Source organism: Oncorhynchus gorbuscha, linkage group LG05, assembly GCF_021184085.1.
Source record: "Oncorhynchus gorbuscha isolate QuinsamMale2020 ecotype Even-year linkage group LG05, OgorEven_v1.0, whole genome shotgun sequence".
Classification (NCBI taxonomy): Eukaryota; Metazoa; Chordata; class Actinopteri; order Salmoniformes; family Salmonidae; genus Oncorhynchus; species Oncorhynchus gorbuscha.
Window position 1 is genome coordinate 93905906 of NC_060177.1, and position 17275 is coordinate 93923180.

General features: G+C 43.1%; 1 protein-coding gene across 1 annotated transcript in view; it reads right to left on the reverse strand.

The window, feature by feature from the left end:
- Positions 1–17046, reverse strand: part of LOC124036673 (protein mono-ADP-ribosyltransferase PARP8-like) — a 92277-nt gene extending 75231 nt beyond the window's left edge. The window contains exons 1-3 of the mRNA XM_046351517.1: positions 16507–17046; positions 14585–14639; positions 1629–1666 (exon numbers count right to left, since the gene is read on the reverse strand). Coding sequence (XP_046207473.1) covers positions 1629–1666; positions 14585–14639; positions 16507–16597 — 184 coding nt within the window. The 5' untranslated portion in view covers positions 16598–17046. The remainder of the gene's footprint in view (positions 1–1628; positions 1667–14584; positions 14640–16506) is intronic.
- Between the last annotated feature and the right edge of the window lie 229 nt (positions 17047–17275).

Genomic DNA, 17275 nt, shown 5'->3' on the forward strand with positions numbered 1-17275 from the left:
CACATTGATCTGGTACTGGTACTTCCTGTATATAGCTCCACATTGATCTGGTACTTCCTGTATATAGCTCCACATTGATCTGGTACTGGTACTTCCTGTATATAGCTCCACATTAATCTGGTACTTCCTGTATATAGCTCTACATTGATCTGGTACTTCCTGTATATAGCTCCACATTGATCTTGTACTCCCTGTATATAGCTCCACATTGATCTGGTACTTCCTGTATATAGCTCCACATGGGTCTGGTACTTCCTGTATATAGCTCCACATTGATCTGGTACTTCCTGTATATAGCTCCACACTGATCTGGTACTTCCTGTATATAGCTCCACATTGATCTGGTACTCCCTGTATATAGCTCCACATTGATCTGGTACACCCTGTATATAGCTCCACATTGATCTGGTACTTCCTGTATATAGCTCCACATTAATCTGGTACTTCCTGTATATAGCTCCACATTGATCTGGTACTCCCTGTATATAGCTCCACATTGATCTGGTACTTCCTGTATATAGCTCCACATTGATCTGGTACTTCCTGTATAGAGCTCCACATTGATCTAGTACTTCCTGTATATAGCTCCACATTGATCTAGTACTTCCTGTATATAGCTCCACATTGATCTGGTACTTCCTGTATATAGCTCCACATTGATCTGGTACTTCCTGTATAGAGCTCCACATTGATCTAGTACTTCCTGTATATAGCTCCACATTGATCTAGTACTTCATGTATATAGCTCCACATTGATCTAGTACTTCCTGTATATAGCTCCACATTGATCTAGTACTTCCTGTATATAGCTCCACATTGATCTGGTACTTCCTGTATATAGCTCCACATTGATCTAGTACTTCCTGTATAGAGCTCCACATTGATCTAGTACTTCCTGTATAGAGCTCCACATTGATCTAGTACTTCCTGTATATAGCTCCACATTGATCTAGTACTTCCTGTATAGAGCTCCACATTGATCTAGTACTTCCTGTATAGAGCTCCACATTGATCTAGTACTTCCTGTATAGAGCTCCACATTGATCTAGTACTTCCTGTATAGAGCTCCACATTGATCTAGTACTTCCTGTATAGAGCTCCACTGCATCATTGGGAAGATAACATCTGACAAATACATTCTGTCTATATTCCCTTTGTAGTGAACTACATTTGACCAGAATCCTAGGAGCACTATATAGGGAATAGGGTGCCAGAGTCCTAGGTGCACTATATAGGGAATAGGGTGCCAGAGTCCTAGGTGCACTATATAGGGAACAGGGTGCCATTGTGGATACTCCATAGTTTTAGAATCTACGGAGGCCTTGTGCAACAAGTGCCATGGTCTTATTGGACGCTCCCAAGCACTCCGGATGTGAGTCACTCAAGCCTGAGGTTAGAGGTCAGGGGTCAGTCAACTAATATCATGTATGATGGCAGCTCAGGATATAATATAAGATATGATAATATGATCACATCATACCCAGATGGTGAGCTGGGTACATCTCTGTGAATATGACAAGACTTCTCACACTGTGCACTTATTTGTTTCTATGGTAGTATAATGGACGACAGCCATGCAGAGACACACAGTGAGCTCATGTCGAGACAGTGAAGACGCAGTCTCTTACCTGGGTAGTCATCAGAGACGTGCACAGAGTACGACACCCTGAGGGAGAAGAGAGGGAACATTACCACATAATATCACCGTTTTCATCCATCAAATTCCTTTACAAAAGCCCCCTTTCACATCAACAGTTGTCAGAGTGACAGAACCAGGCAGGTGTGAACAGTAGCTATCAAGAGTTACAGTAAACGGGAAAGGAAATACCCAGAAACCAGTTGGGCTTATAAACCAGTGCATTACTGTATTGTCTCTCCTGTGATCTGAGTGTGTAGGCTTCAATAAGATCCCAAATTAACCTGACGCAATAGTTCCTGGTTGACTTAACACTGGGGCCAGTGAAACTGGAAGCCTGAGCGGCTCTGTGTGGCTCAATGGATCATCAGGCGCATTGGCAGCCAGCCCCCCTTTGGCCCATTTCCTCACTCCCACCCCACCCTCATACTCCACGACCCAGCGATGTCTGGCTGACAGTGACATACTGCAGTACCAGATGCCAGACAGCGATGGCTGGCTGATGGTCACAGTGCAGTACATTAATCTCTTAGCTACTTCAAGTTGCTAACATATTAATTCTTCGCTTATTTCACATTGATTTAGAAGATTCTGTTGCACAAACAACATGCAGATTAAGGCCTACACCATCACTGGTATCAGGCTGTATAGCTAGCTACGCTTGCTCTGACTCAGAACATTTATTAACTAGCTGGCTACGCTTGCTCTGACTCAGTACATTGATTAACTAGCTAGCTACGCTTGCTCTGACTCAGTACATTGATTAACTAGCTAGCTACGCTTGCTCTGACTCAGTACATTGATTAACTAGCTAGCTACGCTTGCTCTGACTCAGTACATTGATTAACTAGCTAGCTACGCTTGCTCTGACTCAGTACATTGATTAACTAGCTAGCTACGCTTGCTCTGACTCAGTACATTGATTAACTAGCTAGCTACGCTTGCTCTGACTCAGAACATTGATTAACTAGCTAGCTACGCTTGCTCTGACTCAGAACATTGATTAACTAGCTAGCTACGCTTGCTCTGACTCAGAACATTGATTAACTAGCTAGCTACGCTTGCTCTGACTCAGTACATTGATTAACTAGCTACGCTTGCTCTGACTCAGTACATTGATTAACTAGCTAGCTAGCAGCTAACTAAACTTAGCAAAAAAAGAAACGTCCCTTTTTCAGGACCCTTCCTTTCAAAGATAATTTATAAAAATCCAAATAACTTCACAGATCTTCAGTGTAAAGGGTTTAAACACTGTTTCCCATGCTTGTTCAATGAACCATAAACAATTAATGAACTGTGGAACGGTCGTTAAGACACTAACAGCTTACACACGTAGGCAATTAAGATCACAGTTATGAAAACTTAGGACACTAAAGGGGCCTTTCTACTGACTCTGAAAAACACCAGAAGAAAGATGCCCAGGGCCCTTGCTCATCTGCGTGAACGTGCCTTAGGCATGCTGTAAGGAGACATGAGGACTGCAGATGTGGCCTGGGCAATAGATTGTAATGTTCGTACTGTGAGATGCGTAATACAGCGCTACAGGGAGACAGCACAGACAGCTGAATCAACCTCGAAGTGGCAGACCACATGTAACAGCACCTGCACAGGATCGGTACATCCGAACATCACACCTGTGGGACAGGTACAGGATACCCCTACACACAATACCCCATAGTGACAAAGCAAAAACAGGATTTTATAAATGTTTGCTAATTTATTCAAAATAAATAAGTATTTACATAAGTAACAACTGCCTGAGCACAATCCCTTTATCAGTGCTCAGACTAGAGGTCAACCGGCATGGCCGATTAATTAGGGCCGATTTCAAGTTTCATAATCTATAATCTGTATTTTTTGGATGCCGATTATAGCCGATTACCATTGCAATCCACGAGGAAACTGTGCGGCAGGCTGACCACCTGTTATGCGAGTGCAGCAAGGAGCCAAGGTAAGGATGCTAACTAGCATTAAACGTATCTTATAAAAAACAAACACAAGGGGCGCTGTTTTCAAACACCACTGAGGCTCTGTAATCCGAAGGTTAGCAATGCTAAACAAGTACATGTAAAATCCTATAGAGAATGATAACTAAAAGCTAACGAACGCATTGCGAACGTTTTATCGTCTCTGACCCAAACTATACAAAATGTCACTCACAGCTTGCTGCACGTACAAAGCAAATAATTAGACAACAAGGCTCTTGATCCAGGAGGGGATTCTCTGCTGTTACCCAGAGAAGATGAATATATGGAAGCAGCTAACCACTAAAATGCATATTGTTATGCTCATTACACATTAGCAAACCAAATGCACCACTGCAGAGCATTTACGACATTTCAAACAGTTAACTAAATAGTTATAAAAAAGGTCTCTAGCTATTTAGTTGCCAATTCCTATAATGTAACTGATGCGAACCACAGCAAGTGATGGAATGGCTCACGTCGTTATGCGCTTGTAAACAAAACACCACAGGACTGAGGACAGGTGAAATGAAGAACACAACCTTCTTTATCTCCTTAAAAGGTATTGCACAGGTGTGACCTCGGGTATTTACTTAAAAAAGTAGCTACAAATATTTACATTTATTTAAAAAACTGAAATGAAAAATGGTCTCAACGGTATTGAAAAACCATCCCATGGCTCTTGCACAAAGCCCTGACCTCCATTCCATAGAAAATTTGTGGGCAGAACTGAAAAAGTGTGTGCGAGCAAGGAGTCCTTCAAACATGACTCAGTTACACCAGCTCTGTCAGGAGGAATGAGCCAAAATTCACCCAACTTATTGAGGGAAGCTTGAGAAAGGCTACCCAAAACGCTTGACCCAAGATAAACAATTTAAAAGGAAATGCTACAAAAGACTAATTGAGTGTATGTAATCTTCTGACCCACTGGGAAAGTGATGAAAGAAATAAAAGCTTAAATAAATCACTCTACTATTATTCTGACATTTCACATTCTTAAAATAAAGTGATGATCCTAACTGACCTAAGACAGGTACTTTTTTACCAGGATTAAATGTCAGAAATTGTGAAAAACTGAGCTTAAATGTATTTGGCTAAGGTGTATGTAAAGTTCTGACTTCAACTGTATATACGGCGTAGTTTAGAGAGAGGATCAAACTCCCAGGGGAGGACACGGTGCACGGTGGTTTGGCATGGTTGCCACCACAACACTTCCTGTGGTTTAAGCCAGATTGACTGATTCTCTACCAGTGAAATAGGCTTGAACACCTGCTCCTTAGGACAGGGGTTCTTGGGAGTTCAAATCTACTGAATCCTATTTTACGCATTTCATTTCAACATTCAGGATTTATTCATTCACAAAGCTCAAAGTGGGAGTGTTATTTTTCAATTAACCCAACAATGGACTGGTTAAGAAAGCACAGCCTAGGACAGGGCTAGGTTCAGTCCAACCCTCTTCCTGGAGATCTACTGTCCTGTAGGTTCAGTCCAACCCTCTTCCTGGAGATCTACTGTTCTGTAGGTTCAGTCCAACCCTCTTCCTGGAGATCTACTGTCCTGTAGGTTCAGTCCAACCATCTTCCTGGAGATCTACTGTCCTGTAGGTTCAGTCCAACACTAATTTAATGTATCTGATTCAGCTAGTTAAGGTCTTGTTAAACAGCTAATTAGTAGAATCAGGTGTGTTAAATAAGGGTTGGACTGAAAACGCACAGGACAGTAGATCTCCAGGAAGAGGGTTGGACTGAAAACGCACAGGACAGTAGATCTCCAGGAAGAGGGTTGGACTGAAAACCCACAGGACAGTAGATCTCCAGGAAGAGGATTGTACTGAAAAACTACAGGACAGTAGATCTCCAGGAAGAGGGTTGTACTGAAAAACTACAGGACAGTAGATCTCCAGGAAGAGGATTGGACTGAAAATGCACAGGACAGTAGATCTCCAGTAAGAGGGTTGGACTGAAAACCCACAGGACACAGAAAACCCACTACTACTACTACGATTTTGAAATCGTCGTCGGCATTGCTGTCGCAAAACACAGGCACCCCTAGTGACTAAGGTTCCTCAAATGTATTTTAAAAACATTTATTGCTCTGATCCAGTGGAAACGTCACAAAATACCTGATTACTTCTCATCCCTTTCCACAAATAGTCCACAGCTGTGTCTGTCCCGAGCTCACTGGGGTTCCACACGGGGTGGCAGGGTAGCCTAGTGGTTAGAGTGTAGAGGAGGCAGGGTGGCCTAGTGGTTAGAGTGTAGAGGTGGCAGGGTAGCCTAGTGGTTAGAGTGTAGAGGTGGCAGGGTAGCCTAGTGGTTAGAGTGTAGAGGAGGCAGGGTGGCCTAGTGGTTAGAGTGTAGAGGTGGCAGGGTAGCCTAGTGGTTAGAGTGTAGAGGTGGCAGGGTAGCCTAGTGGTTAGAGTGTAGAGGTGGCAGGGTAGCCTAGTGGTTAGAGTGTAGAGATGGCAGGGTAGCCTAGTGGTTAGAGTGTAGAGGTGGCAGGGTGGCCTAGTGGTCAGAGTGTAGAGGAGGCAGGGTAGCCTAGTGGTTAGAGTGTAGAGGCGGCAGGGTAGCCTAGTGGTCAGAGTGTAGAGGCGGCAGGGTAGCCTAGTGGTCAGAGTGTAGAGGCGGCAGGGTAGCCTAGTGGTCAGAGTGTAGAGGCGGCAGGGTAGCCTAGTGGTCAGAGTGTAGAGGAGGCAGGGTAGCCTAGTGGTTAGAGTGTAGAGGCGGCAGGGTAGCCTAGTGGTCAGAGTGTAGAGGCGGCAGGGTAGCCTAGTGGTCAGAGTGTAGGGGTGGCAGGGTAGCCTAGTGGTTAGAGTGTAGGGGTGGCAGGGTAGCCTAGTGGTTAGAGTGTAGGGGTGGCAGGGTAGCCTAGTGGATAGAGTGTAGAGGTGGCAGGGTAGCCTAGTGGTTAGAGTGTAGGGGTGGCAGGGTAGCCTAGTGGTTAGAGTGTAGAGGAGGCAGGGTGGCCTAGTGGTTAGAGTGTAGAGGAGGCAGGGTGGCCTAGTGGTTAGAGTGTAGAGGAGGCAGGGTAGCCTAGTGGTTAGAGTGTAGAGGAGGCAGGGTAGCCTAGTGGTTAGAGTGTAAAGGCGGCAGGGTAGCCTAGTGGTTAGAGTGTAGAGGAGGCAGGGTGGCCTAGTGGTTAGAGTGTAGAGGCGGTAGGGTAGCCTAGTGGTTAGAGTGTATAGGCGGTAGGGTAGCCTAGTGGTTAGAGTGTAGAGGCGGTAGGGTAGACTAGTGGTTAGGGTGTAGAGGCGGTAGGGTAGACTAGTGGTTAGGGTGTAGAGGCGGTAGGGTAGACTAGTGGTTAGAGTGTAGAGGCGGTAGGGTAGCCTAGTGGTTAGGGTGTAGAGGCGGTAGGGTAGACTAGTGGTTAGAGTGTAGAGGCGGTAGGGTAGACTAGTGGTTAGGGTGTAGAGGCGGTAGGGTAGACTAGTGGTTAGAGTGTTGGACTAGTAACCGGAAGGTTGCAAGTTCAAAACCCCCGAGCTGACAAGGTACAAATCTGTCATTCTGCCCCTGAACAAGGCAGTTAACCCACTGTTCCTAGGCCGTCATTGTAAATAATAATTTGTTCTTAACTGACTTGCCTAGTTAAATAAAAGGTAAAAATACATCAATAATAAACTGGCAAAGGAAACCGAGGGCCCAGAATATTTTATAAAATGCTGCAAGTTTGCATTCAGACCGGACACAGTTGATACAATGTTTCAAGTTGATTGCAGACAGGCCCTGCATAGCCAATGTGATGTATATCCTATACATATTTATTTTAAATTTACAGACAGGCACTGCATAGCCAATGTGATGTATATCCTATACATATTTATTTTAAATTTAGAGACAGGCACTGCATAGCCAATGTGATGTATATCCTATACATATTTATTTTAAATTTAGAGACAAGCACTGCATAGCCAATGTGATGTATATCCTATACATATTTATTTTCAATTTAGAGACAAGCACTGCATAGCCAATGTGATGTATATCCTATACATATTTATTTTAAATTTACAGACAAGCACTGCATAGCCAATGTGATGTATATCCTATACATATTTATTTTAAATTTACAGACAAGCACTGCATAGCCAATGTGATGTATATCCTATACATATTTATTTTAAATTTATCAGGATATTTTCTACCCGCAGGCTGCAATGTTTCTATTTGTTGGCTTTATGTATGCTATTTTTACACAGTACACTTTTAGATTCATAGAATTCTTATTTAGCTTTAGATTGAATGTTGGCTAACCACATGATAATGACTTTGAGATAAGACTATTATAAAATTATAACTGGCACAGAGATCAGTAGAAATGGTAGGCAGGCAGAATCAGAGAAGGCAAGCAAGCATGAGGGGGGGGGGGGGTCAGGTTCTCTTGATCTCTGGCTCCCTCTTAATTATTTAATCAAACTGCGTGCTTAAAAACAGACACGTTCATTATAGTTGATTTTTTTTTTAAACACATAGGGTGTGCCTATATATGGGGGGAAAAAATACACATTTTTTAAAAAGACGACGACGGCTCTTGGGGACAAGCCAATTAAAGAACTTTTTTTTCAGAGTAGACTTCAGAGGTTTCTCACAAGTGTCTGAATGTTACAGTAGACAGGAAACATGTGACTTCCCTGTTCTACCACAATGACACACACACACAGACGGAGAAACGACAGGAAGCAGAGTCTTGGTTGAGAAACAACACAGAAAAAAAGGCCTCATTGCTTTCGATGCACTTTGGAAAAACTGTCTGCTTCAGAGTGACAGATGTCTGTCAATCCGCCCTTACAGGTCTTTCTTTTGAAATAAAGTACTGCCAGACGAACGACAAGACAACAAGCATCGTGGGTTTTATTTTAAACAGCTGATGGTTCCTGCCAGTCATCGCCCTTCTTAGAATCTGTGGCCATGTGAGAAATAGAACCCCATTTCTTAGACATTGTACTACCCAGGTAGTGTACTTTCAGAAACCACGGGTCTAATACCATTCCACTGACTCCGCTCCAGACATTACCACGAGCCAGTGCTTCCCAATTAAGGTGCCACCAACCTCCTGTGAGACACAGGCATGACGCAGGCATGACACAGGCATGACACAGGCATGACACAGGCATGATGAGCTGCATGTCATTGTGTCAGTAAGGGAAAACACTACATGGAAACCTTCTTTACTCTTTAATTAACACAGACACACACCCTCCCTTCCGCACACTCTTTCTCACTCTCATAAACACACCTCTCTCTGTCTCCCTCACTCAAACAACCCTCTCTCTCCCTCCCTCACTCTCATAAACACACTTCTCTCAGTCTCCCTCACTCTCATAAACACACCACTGTCTGTCTCCCTCCCTCACCCTCATAAACGCACCCGTCTGTCTCCCTCACTCTCATAAACACACCGTCTCACTCTCAGGTGAGTGAGGGCTGGTAGGGGATGTGAAGAGGGGACAGAGAGCAGGTGAGTGAGGGCTGGTAGGGGACAGAGAGCAGGTGAGTGAGGGCTGGTAGGGGACAGAGCAGGTGAGTGAGGGTTGGTAGGGGACAGAGCAGGTGAGTGAGGGCTGGTAGGGGACAGAGCAGGTGAGTGAGGGCTGGTAGGGGACAGAGCAGGTGAGTGAGGGCTGGTAGGGGATGTGAAGAGGGGACAGAGAGCAGGTGAGTGAGGGCTGGTAGGGGACAGAGCAGGTGAGTGAGGGCTGGTAGGGTATGTGAAGAGGGGACAGAGCAGGTGAGTGAGGGCTGGTAGGGGATGTGAAGAGGGGACAGAGCAGGTGAGTGAGTGAGGGCTGGTAGGGGATGTGAAGAGGGGACAGAGCAGGTGAGTGAGTGAGGGCTGGTAGGGGACAGAGCAGGTGAGTGAGGGCTGGTAGGGGATGTGAAGAGGGGACAGAGCAGGTGAGTGAGGGCTGGTAGGGGACAGAGCAGGTGAGTGAGGGCTGGTAGGGGACAGAGCAGGTCAGTGAGGGCTGGTAGGGGATGTGAAGAGGGGACAGAGCAGGTGAGTGAGGGCTGGTAGGGGACAGAGCAGGTGAGTGAGGGCTGGTAGGGGACAGAGCAGGTGAGTGAGGGCTGGTAGGGGATGTGAAGAGGGGACAGAGAGCAGGTGAGTGAGTGAGGGCTGGTAGGGGATGTGAAGAGGGTACAGAGCTGGTGAGTGAGGGCTGGTAGGGGATATGAAGAGGGGACAGAGAGCAGGTGAGTGAGTGCTGGTAGGGGTCAGAGCAGGTGAGTGAGGGCTGGTAGGGGATGTAGCTGGATGATTACAGCTGCCACAGGTGATATGTGCAGGAATGTGAAGTGGATATCGTTAGACCTGCTCATACAAGAGACAAGTGGCTGTTTGTTGATTCAATTCAACTGAATCTATAAACCAAACAGACTTTATAAACATTTAATAAACGGGCACCAGCAGGTTCTTTAGATCGGTAGGGCTGAAAAAGTTGGTAGTATCGTAGAAAATGGTATCATGGTACCAAAGTGAAATGGTGTCAATGGTATCATATGAAATGGTATCATAAGAAATGGTGTCAATGGTATCATATGAAATGGTATCATAAGAAATGGTATCATGGTATCATATGAAATGGTATCATGGTATCAAATGGAAATGGTATCAATGGTATCATATGAAATGGTATCATGGTATCAAATGGAAATGGTATCAATGGTATCATATGAAATGGTATCATGGTATCAAATGGAAATGGTATCAATGGTATCATATGAAATGGTATCATGGTATCAAATGGAAATGGTATCAATGGTATCATATGAAATGGTATCATGGTATCAAATGGAAATGGTATCAATGGTATCATATGAAATGGTATCATAAGAAATGGTATCATGGTATCATATGAAATGGTATCATAAGAAATGGTATCATGGTATCATATGAAATGGTATCATAAGAAATGGTATCATGGTATCATATGAAATGGTATCATAAGAAATGGTATCATGGTATCATATGAAATGGTATCATAAGAAATGGTATCATGGTATCAATGGTATCATATGAAATGGTATCATAAGAAATGGTATCATGGTATCATATGAAATGGTATCATGGTATCATATAAAACAATACTACATTATTCTAAAATGTTGGCATCATAAGAATCACGAGCGCAGGTCCTTAGATGTTGTACAGATGCAATTGTGTCATTCCAAAACTTCGTCCACAATGTTACCTTGCGTTTTGTGCGACTCAAGCCATTTCCCCTATCCAGCTGTCCCATTCTGTGTGTAGCCTGCCACTAAAGGTATCTGCCAAAATAAAGGAAACACCAACATAAAGTCTCTTAATAGGGCATTGGGCCGCCACCAGCCAGAATAGATTCATTGCACCTTGGCATAGATTATACAAGTGTCTGGAACTTCCTGTGTGGAAGCACCTGCTTTCAATATACCGTGTTTCCTTTATTTTGGCAGCTACCTGTGGAATGGCCAGAGAGGTATCACTTGCAACAAAATGGAATATAACATTGAAGATAAAGTTTGTGTGTACAACATCTAAAAGACTTGCGTCACCATACAGAGAGATTTCCCATTTCAATCATATCACATTCTGGGTAACTACAGAGTTGACCCTTCCCGGGTGGGGGGGCGACAACAACAATAAAAACAAGATGAATCAAAAACAACTATCCCATTTATCTCCCTCAGAATGGATCTAAACTGGCCAATGGAGACCAGCTTGAAGGTGGCCTAAAGGCTATTCCACGAGCTGGGGAAATGAAAACAAGTATTCTTCCCCCCCAGCTCAGTGGAGACCCGCAGGACACCAAGACAGGGGGGGGGGGGTCCAGGACCAGCCCATGAGTGAGGGGGGGGGGGGGGGGGGGGTCTCTGAAGAACTGCTTCACATACAAAATGCCCTTCTGGAAGTCCGAGACTGCCAGCCAACAGAACTATACAAAATGCAGTGAAAACTGTCCCCAGTGGTAAACCACAGTGCTGAGTGATGGCCTGAGTCTGAAGGTTTTATAAACAGAGAGTGCAGAATGCATGGAGATTAGATCACCATAATCAACTACTGGGAGAACTACTGCCTGAACAATCTTCCTTCTACTTTCCAAAGTCAGGCAGGAATTATTTCTACAAAAAAAGAAACCAAACTTTATTCTCAGCATTTCAATGTGCGTTTTAAAAAGAGAGAGCTTATCGGCAATCAAAAATAACCAAGTCATTATAAAAAATATTTAAAAAAATGGGGAACTTGCTCAATTTGCATTTAAAAATACACAGGTACTCAGGGTCAGTATTACGAAACCTAGAGAACGACACAACTGTGGTTTTATTAACATGTAGCACGAGTTTCAGATCAGGAAGACATTTTTTTTAAATGACTACAGAGTCAACCCTACCCAAGTCCAGGATATAATAATGACTACAGAATCAACCCTACCCAAGGATATAATAATGACTACAGAGTCAACCCTACCCAAGGATATAATAATGACTACAGAGTCAACCCTACCCAAGTCCAGGATATAATAATGACTACAGAGTCAACTCTACCCAAGGATATAATAATGACTACAGAGTCAACTCTACCCAAGGATATAATAATGACTACAGAGTCAACTCTACCCAAGGATATAATAATGACTAGAGTCAACTCTACCCAAGGATATAATAATGACTACAGAGTCAACTCTACCCAAGGATATAATAATGTCTCCAGAGTCAACTCTACCCAAGGATATAATAATGTCTCCAGAGTCAACTCTACCCAAGGATATAATAATGTCTCCAGAGTCAACTCTACCCAAGGATATAATAATGTCTCCAGAGTCAACTCTACCCAAGGATATAATAATGACTACAGAGTCAACTCTACCCAAGGATATAATAATGACTACAGAGTCAACTCTACCCAAGGTTATAATAATGACTACAGAGTCAACTCTACCCAAGGATATAATAATGACTACAGAGTCAACCCTACCCAAGGATATAATAATGACTACAGAGTCAACCCTACCCAAGGATATAATAATGTCTCCAGAGTCAACTCTACCCAAGGATATAATAATGACTACAGAGTCAACTCTACCCAAGGATATAATAATGTCTCCAGAGTCAACTCTACCCAAGGATATAATAATGACTACAGAGTCAACCCTACCCAAGGATATAATAATGTCTCCAGAGTCAACTCTACCCAAGGATATAATAATGACTACAGAGTCAACTCTACCCAAGGATATAATAATGTCTCCAGAGTCAACTCTACCCAAGGATATAATAATGACTACAGAGTCAACCCTACCCAAGGATATAATAATGACTACAGAGTCAACTCTACCCAAGGATATAATAATGACTACAGAATCAACTCTACCCAAGTCCAGGATATAATAATGACTACAGAGTCAACCCTACCCAAGGATATAATAATGACTACAGAATCAACTCTACCCAAGTCCAGGATATAATAATGACTACAGAATCAACTCTACCCAAGTCCAGGATATAATAATGACTACAGAGTCAACCCTACCCAAGGATATAATAATGACTACAGAGTCAACCCTACCCAAGGATATAATAATGACTACAGAGTCAACTCTACCCAAGGATATAATAATGACTACAGAGTCAACTCTACCCAAGGATATAATAATGACTACAGAGTCAACTCTACCCAAGGATATAATAATGACTACAGAGTCAACTCTACCCAAGTCCAGTATATAATAATGACTACAGAGTCAACTCTACCCAAGTCCAGGATATAATAATGACTACAGAGTCAACTCTACCCAAGTCCAGGATATAATAATGACTACAGAGTCAACTCTACCCAAGTCCAAGATATAATAATGACTACAGAGTCAACTCTACCCAAGTCCAGGATATAATAATGACTACAGAGTCAACTCTACCCAAGGATATAATAATGACTAGAGTCAACTCTACCCAAGGATATAATAATGACGACAGAGTCAACTCTACCCAAGGATATAATAATGACGACAGAGTCAACTCTACCCAAGGATATAATAATGACGACAGAGTCAACTCTACCCAAGTCCAGGATATAATGACTACAGAGTCAACCATATTAGAAGACTTGACGAAAATTAAGTCTTATCATATACCAAACATACCTACATCTATCAGGGCCTGGGACCAGTCTCATCGATAATGGTGCTGGTCCAGTGAGCAACGGTTAGGTACTGTAGGTTCAGACCTCAACAGCATCATTTAAAATTAGCATATATATCCGATGAATTACAGGCCTGAAGGAGGGCAGTCCTGGTAGTTCATTTGTGCCTCACAGGGGAACTGTCAAGTGGATTTAAAGGTAGGTCCAACAGGCCAGTCCCCTTCCCCCCACCCTCCAGCAAACACACATCATTCATATGAAAACCCCATGTGAACAACCAGCCCTGATGACAACCAGTAGACAAGCCCAGTAAGATACAGAACGTGTAAACAACCAGCCCTGATGACAACCAGTAGACAAGCCCAGTAAGATACAGAACGTGTAAACAACCAGCCCTGATGACAACCAGTAGACAAGCCCAGTAAGATACAGGAAGTGTAAACAACCAGCCCTGATGACAACCAGTAGACAAGCCCAGTAAGATACAGGAAGTGTAAACAACCAGCCCTGATGACAACCAGTAGACAAGCCCAGTAAGACACAGGAAGTGTAAACAACCAGCCCTGATGACAACCAGTAGACAAGCCCAGTAAAATACAGAACGTGTAAACAACCAGCCCTGATGACAACCAGTAGACAAGCCCAGTAAGAAACAGGAAGTGTAAACAACCAGCCCTGATGACAACCAGTAGACAAGCCCAGTAAGAAACAGGAAGTGTAAACAACCAGCCCTGATGACAACCAGTAGACAAGCCCAGTAAAATACAGAACGTGTAAACAACCAGCCCTGATGACAACCAGTAGACAAGCCATGACCCAGTAAGATACAGGAAGTGTAAATTCTCTTAACGTTGTACTGTACCTTCTGGAGCCTTTGGAATAGGTGAAGGTGAAGGTGGCGTCAGAGTATCTGAAATCTGAAATAAAAAACAGGGGAAACAGAACCGGTCAGAACAGAAACCAAAGAGGAGGGTTATTAACCAAGCCACTGCTATGCCAGGCCACAGGGAGAAGAATGGGGGAAGTCCCCTTTCAACAAATGCAGTTTCCATGGAAACATTGAAAGGGGGTGCCCACTGACTGACAAAAAAGGTTTAAAAAAAAATTTGTTTGCCAATATTACACTCAACAAAAATATAAAATCACAACATGCAACAATTTAAAAGTTTTTACTAAGAGTTACGGTTCATATAAATGAATGAATTATACCCTAATCTATGGATGTCACATGACTAGGAATACAGATATGCATTACGGGTCAAAGATACCTTTAAAAAAACAAAAAAAAGGGGTGTGGCCAGTATCTGATGTGACCACCATTTTGTTTTTATTTAACTATGCTATGGAGCACAACACCTTTATTTAACTATGCAGCACGACACATCTCATTCATATAGAGTTGATCAGGCTGTGGAATGTTGTCCCACTCCTCAATGACTGTGAAGACGCTAGATATTGGCGGGAACTCCAGAGCATCCCAAACATGCTCAACAGGTGACATATCTGGTGAGTATGCAGGTCATGGAAGAACTGGGACATTTTCAGCTTCCAGGAATTGTGTACAGATCCTTGCAACATGGGGCCGTGCATTATTATCATGCTGAAACATGAGGTGATGGCGGTGGCAGAATGGCACGACAATGGGCCTCAGGATCTCGTCACGGTATCTCTGTGCATTCAAATGTCCATCGATAAAATGCAACTGTTTGTTGTCTGTAGCTTCTGCCTGTCCATACCATAACCCCACCATGGGGCACACTTCACAACGTTGACGTCGCACACGTGACACCATACACACTGTCTGCCATCTTCCCGGTACAGCTGAAACCAGGATTCCTCCGTAAAGAGCACATTTCTCCAGCGAGGCCAGTGGCCATCGAAGGTGAGCATTGGCCCACTGAAGTTGGTTACGACGCCGAACTGTTGGACATCCTGACAAATTCTCTAAAAAGACAGAGGCAGCTTAAAGATAGAGAAATTAACATTTAATTCTCTGGTGGACATTCTTGCTGTCAAGCCTGCCAATATGCACGCTCCCACAACTTGTCCCCAGCACAAGGTGCACCTGTATAATGATCATGCTGTTTAATCAGCTTCTTAATATGCCACACCTGTCAGGTGGATGGATTTTCTTGACAAAGGATAAAGACTCACTAACATGGATGTAAAAAATATTTTGTGCACAACATTTGAGAGAAATAAGATTTTAGTGCATATGAAACATTTCTGGGATATTTTATTTCAGCTCATGAAACATGGGACCAACACTTTATATGTTGCGTTAATATGTTTGTCAGTATACGTTTAATGTCCGGTACAACTAACGTCGATAGGCGAATAGACAAGCTACCGCTGGTGTCATCGATATGGCTGTCCGTCAATCTGTAGGGATGTTGAACCAAAGCAGTGTCATCATGACAAGCATATCAATGTTGTTTTTCTACTCCATTCTATTTTAAAATGTTTCAAATAATTGGTCACATTTAAAAAATAAAAACTTTCCGTACCAGGGTCTAATGTTTTGCCACACACACCAAAATGTAATGATAACTCAAGACACTGTTAGGCTTCACCAATTTAATCACCGCACACACCTATCAAATAAAATGTCGGTCAATAATTAGAGATTCATTTGTGATGTTGACAACTGTGTCTAGAAGATGCTTTTGATTTTTTTTGCTATCGAGGACAAGGACGAAACGGATGTGTGTGTGTGAATCAACATACGGCTTTATTAACCTGGGTGGAACACGTACCGTTCCACTACTGTACAGAGACACTCACCGGAGAAAAGGCAGTCTTTCTCTGCCTTGCACCTTTGAATTACGATGTTGACGTCTTTTTGTATTCTCTCTTGTCTTGAACACATCCCCATGAAATAAACCCCACGGGAATGGCTTCTCTTCTCTAATAAAGGCTAAATAACATCCCATCAAAAGGACTGATGTATTTCGACTGATGGTTGATACTGCTTTGGCTATATTCCAGGTGTCCGATCTTCGTACCGTTTCAGCTCGTAGCGGATATCATCTCGAATAACAACCGACGATGATACTATTATACAGCAGGAGTAGTAGTTCCGCACTTCGATGGATTTCATTAAAATAGCCTGTTCCACTTTTACCCCTAAAGCCCCAGTCTGCACTCTTAATCGCTATGCACTGCTGAAACCCTATAATGGCGATCTGTAAAGCTAAGATCAAAGATTGTTATTAACCAAGATAGACCTGAGCATGCCGTTTCCAATGAAGGCAAATGAATCATAACGGGCCGAACAAGCGCCAGTTAGTGAGACCCTCTGGCATTTATTTGGATTTTTCCGATGGGGTGATTTTTCTGTGATGTTCGCGTGTGCAATTAATTAAAATGGAGAGAAAGAAAAAAAACTTCTGGCAAATGGTAAAGTCTGCAATAAAGCATTCCACTCGGTTTGTTACAGATTCAAATTTTGTAAATCGATAACCGGTAAGAAATTCAATGTTTCAGTGATGATCAAATGTTTCAGTGATGAGAAAATGTGCAGAATTTCGGCCAAAATAAGATCTCGCGATAT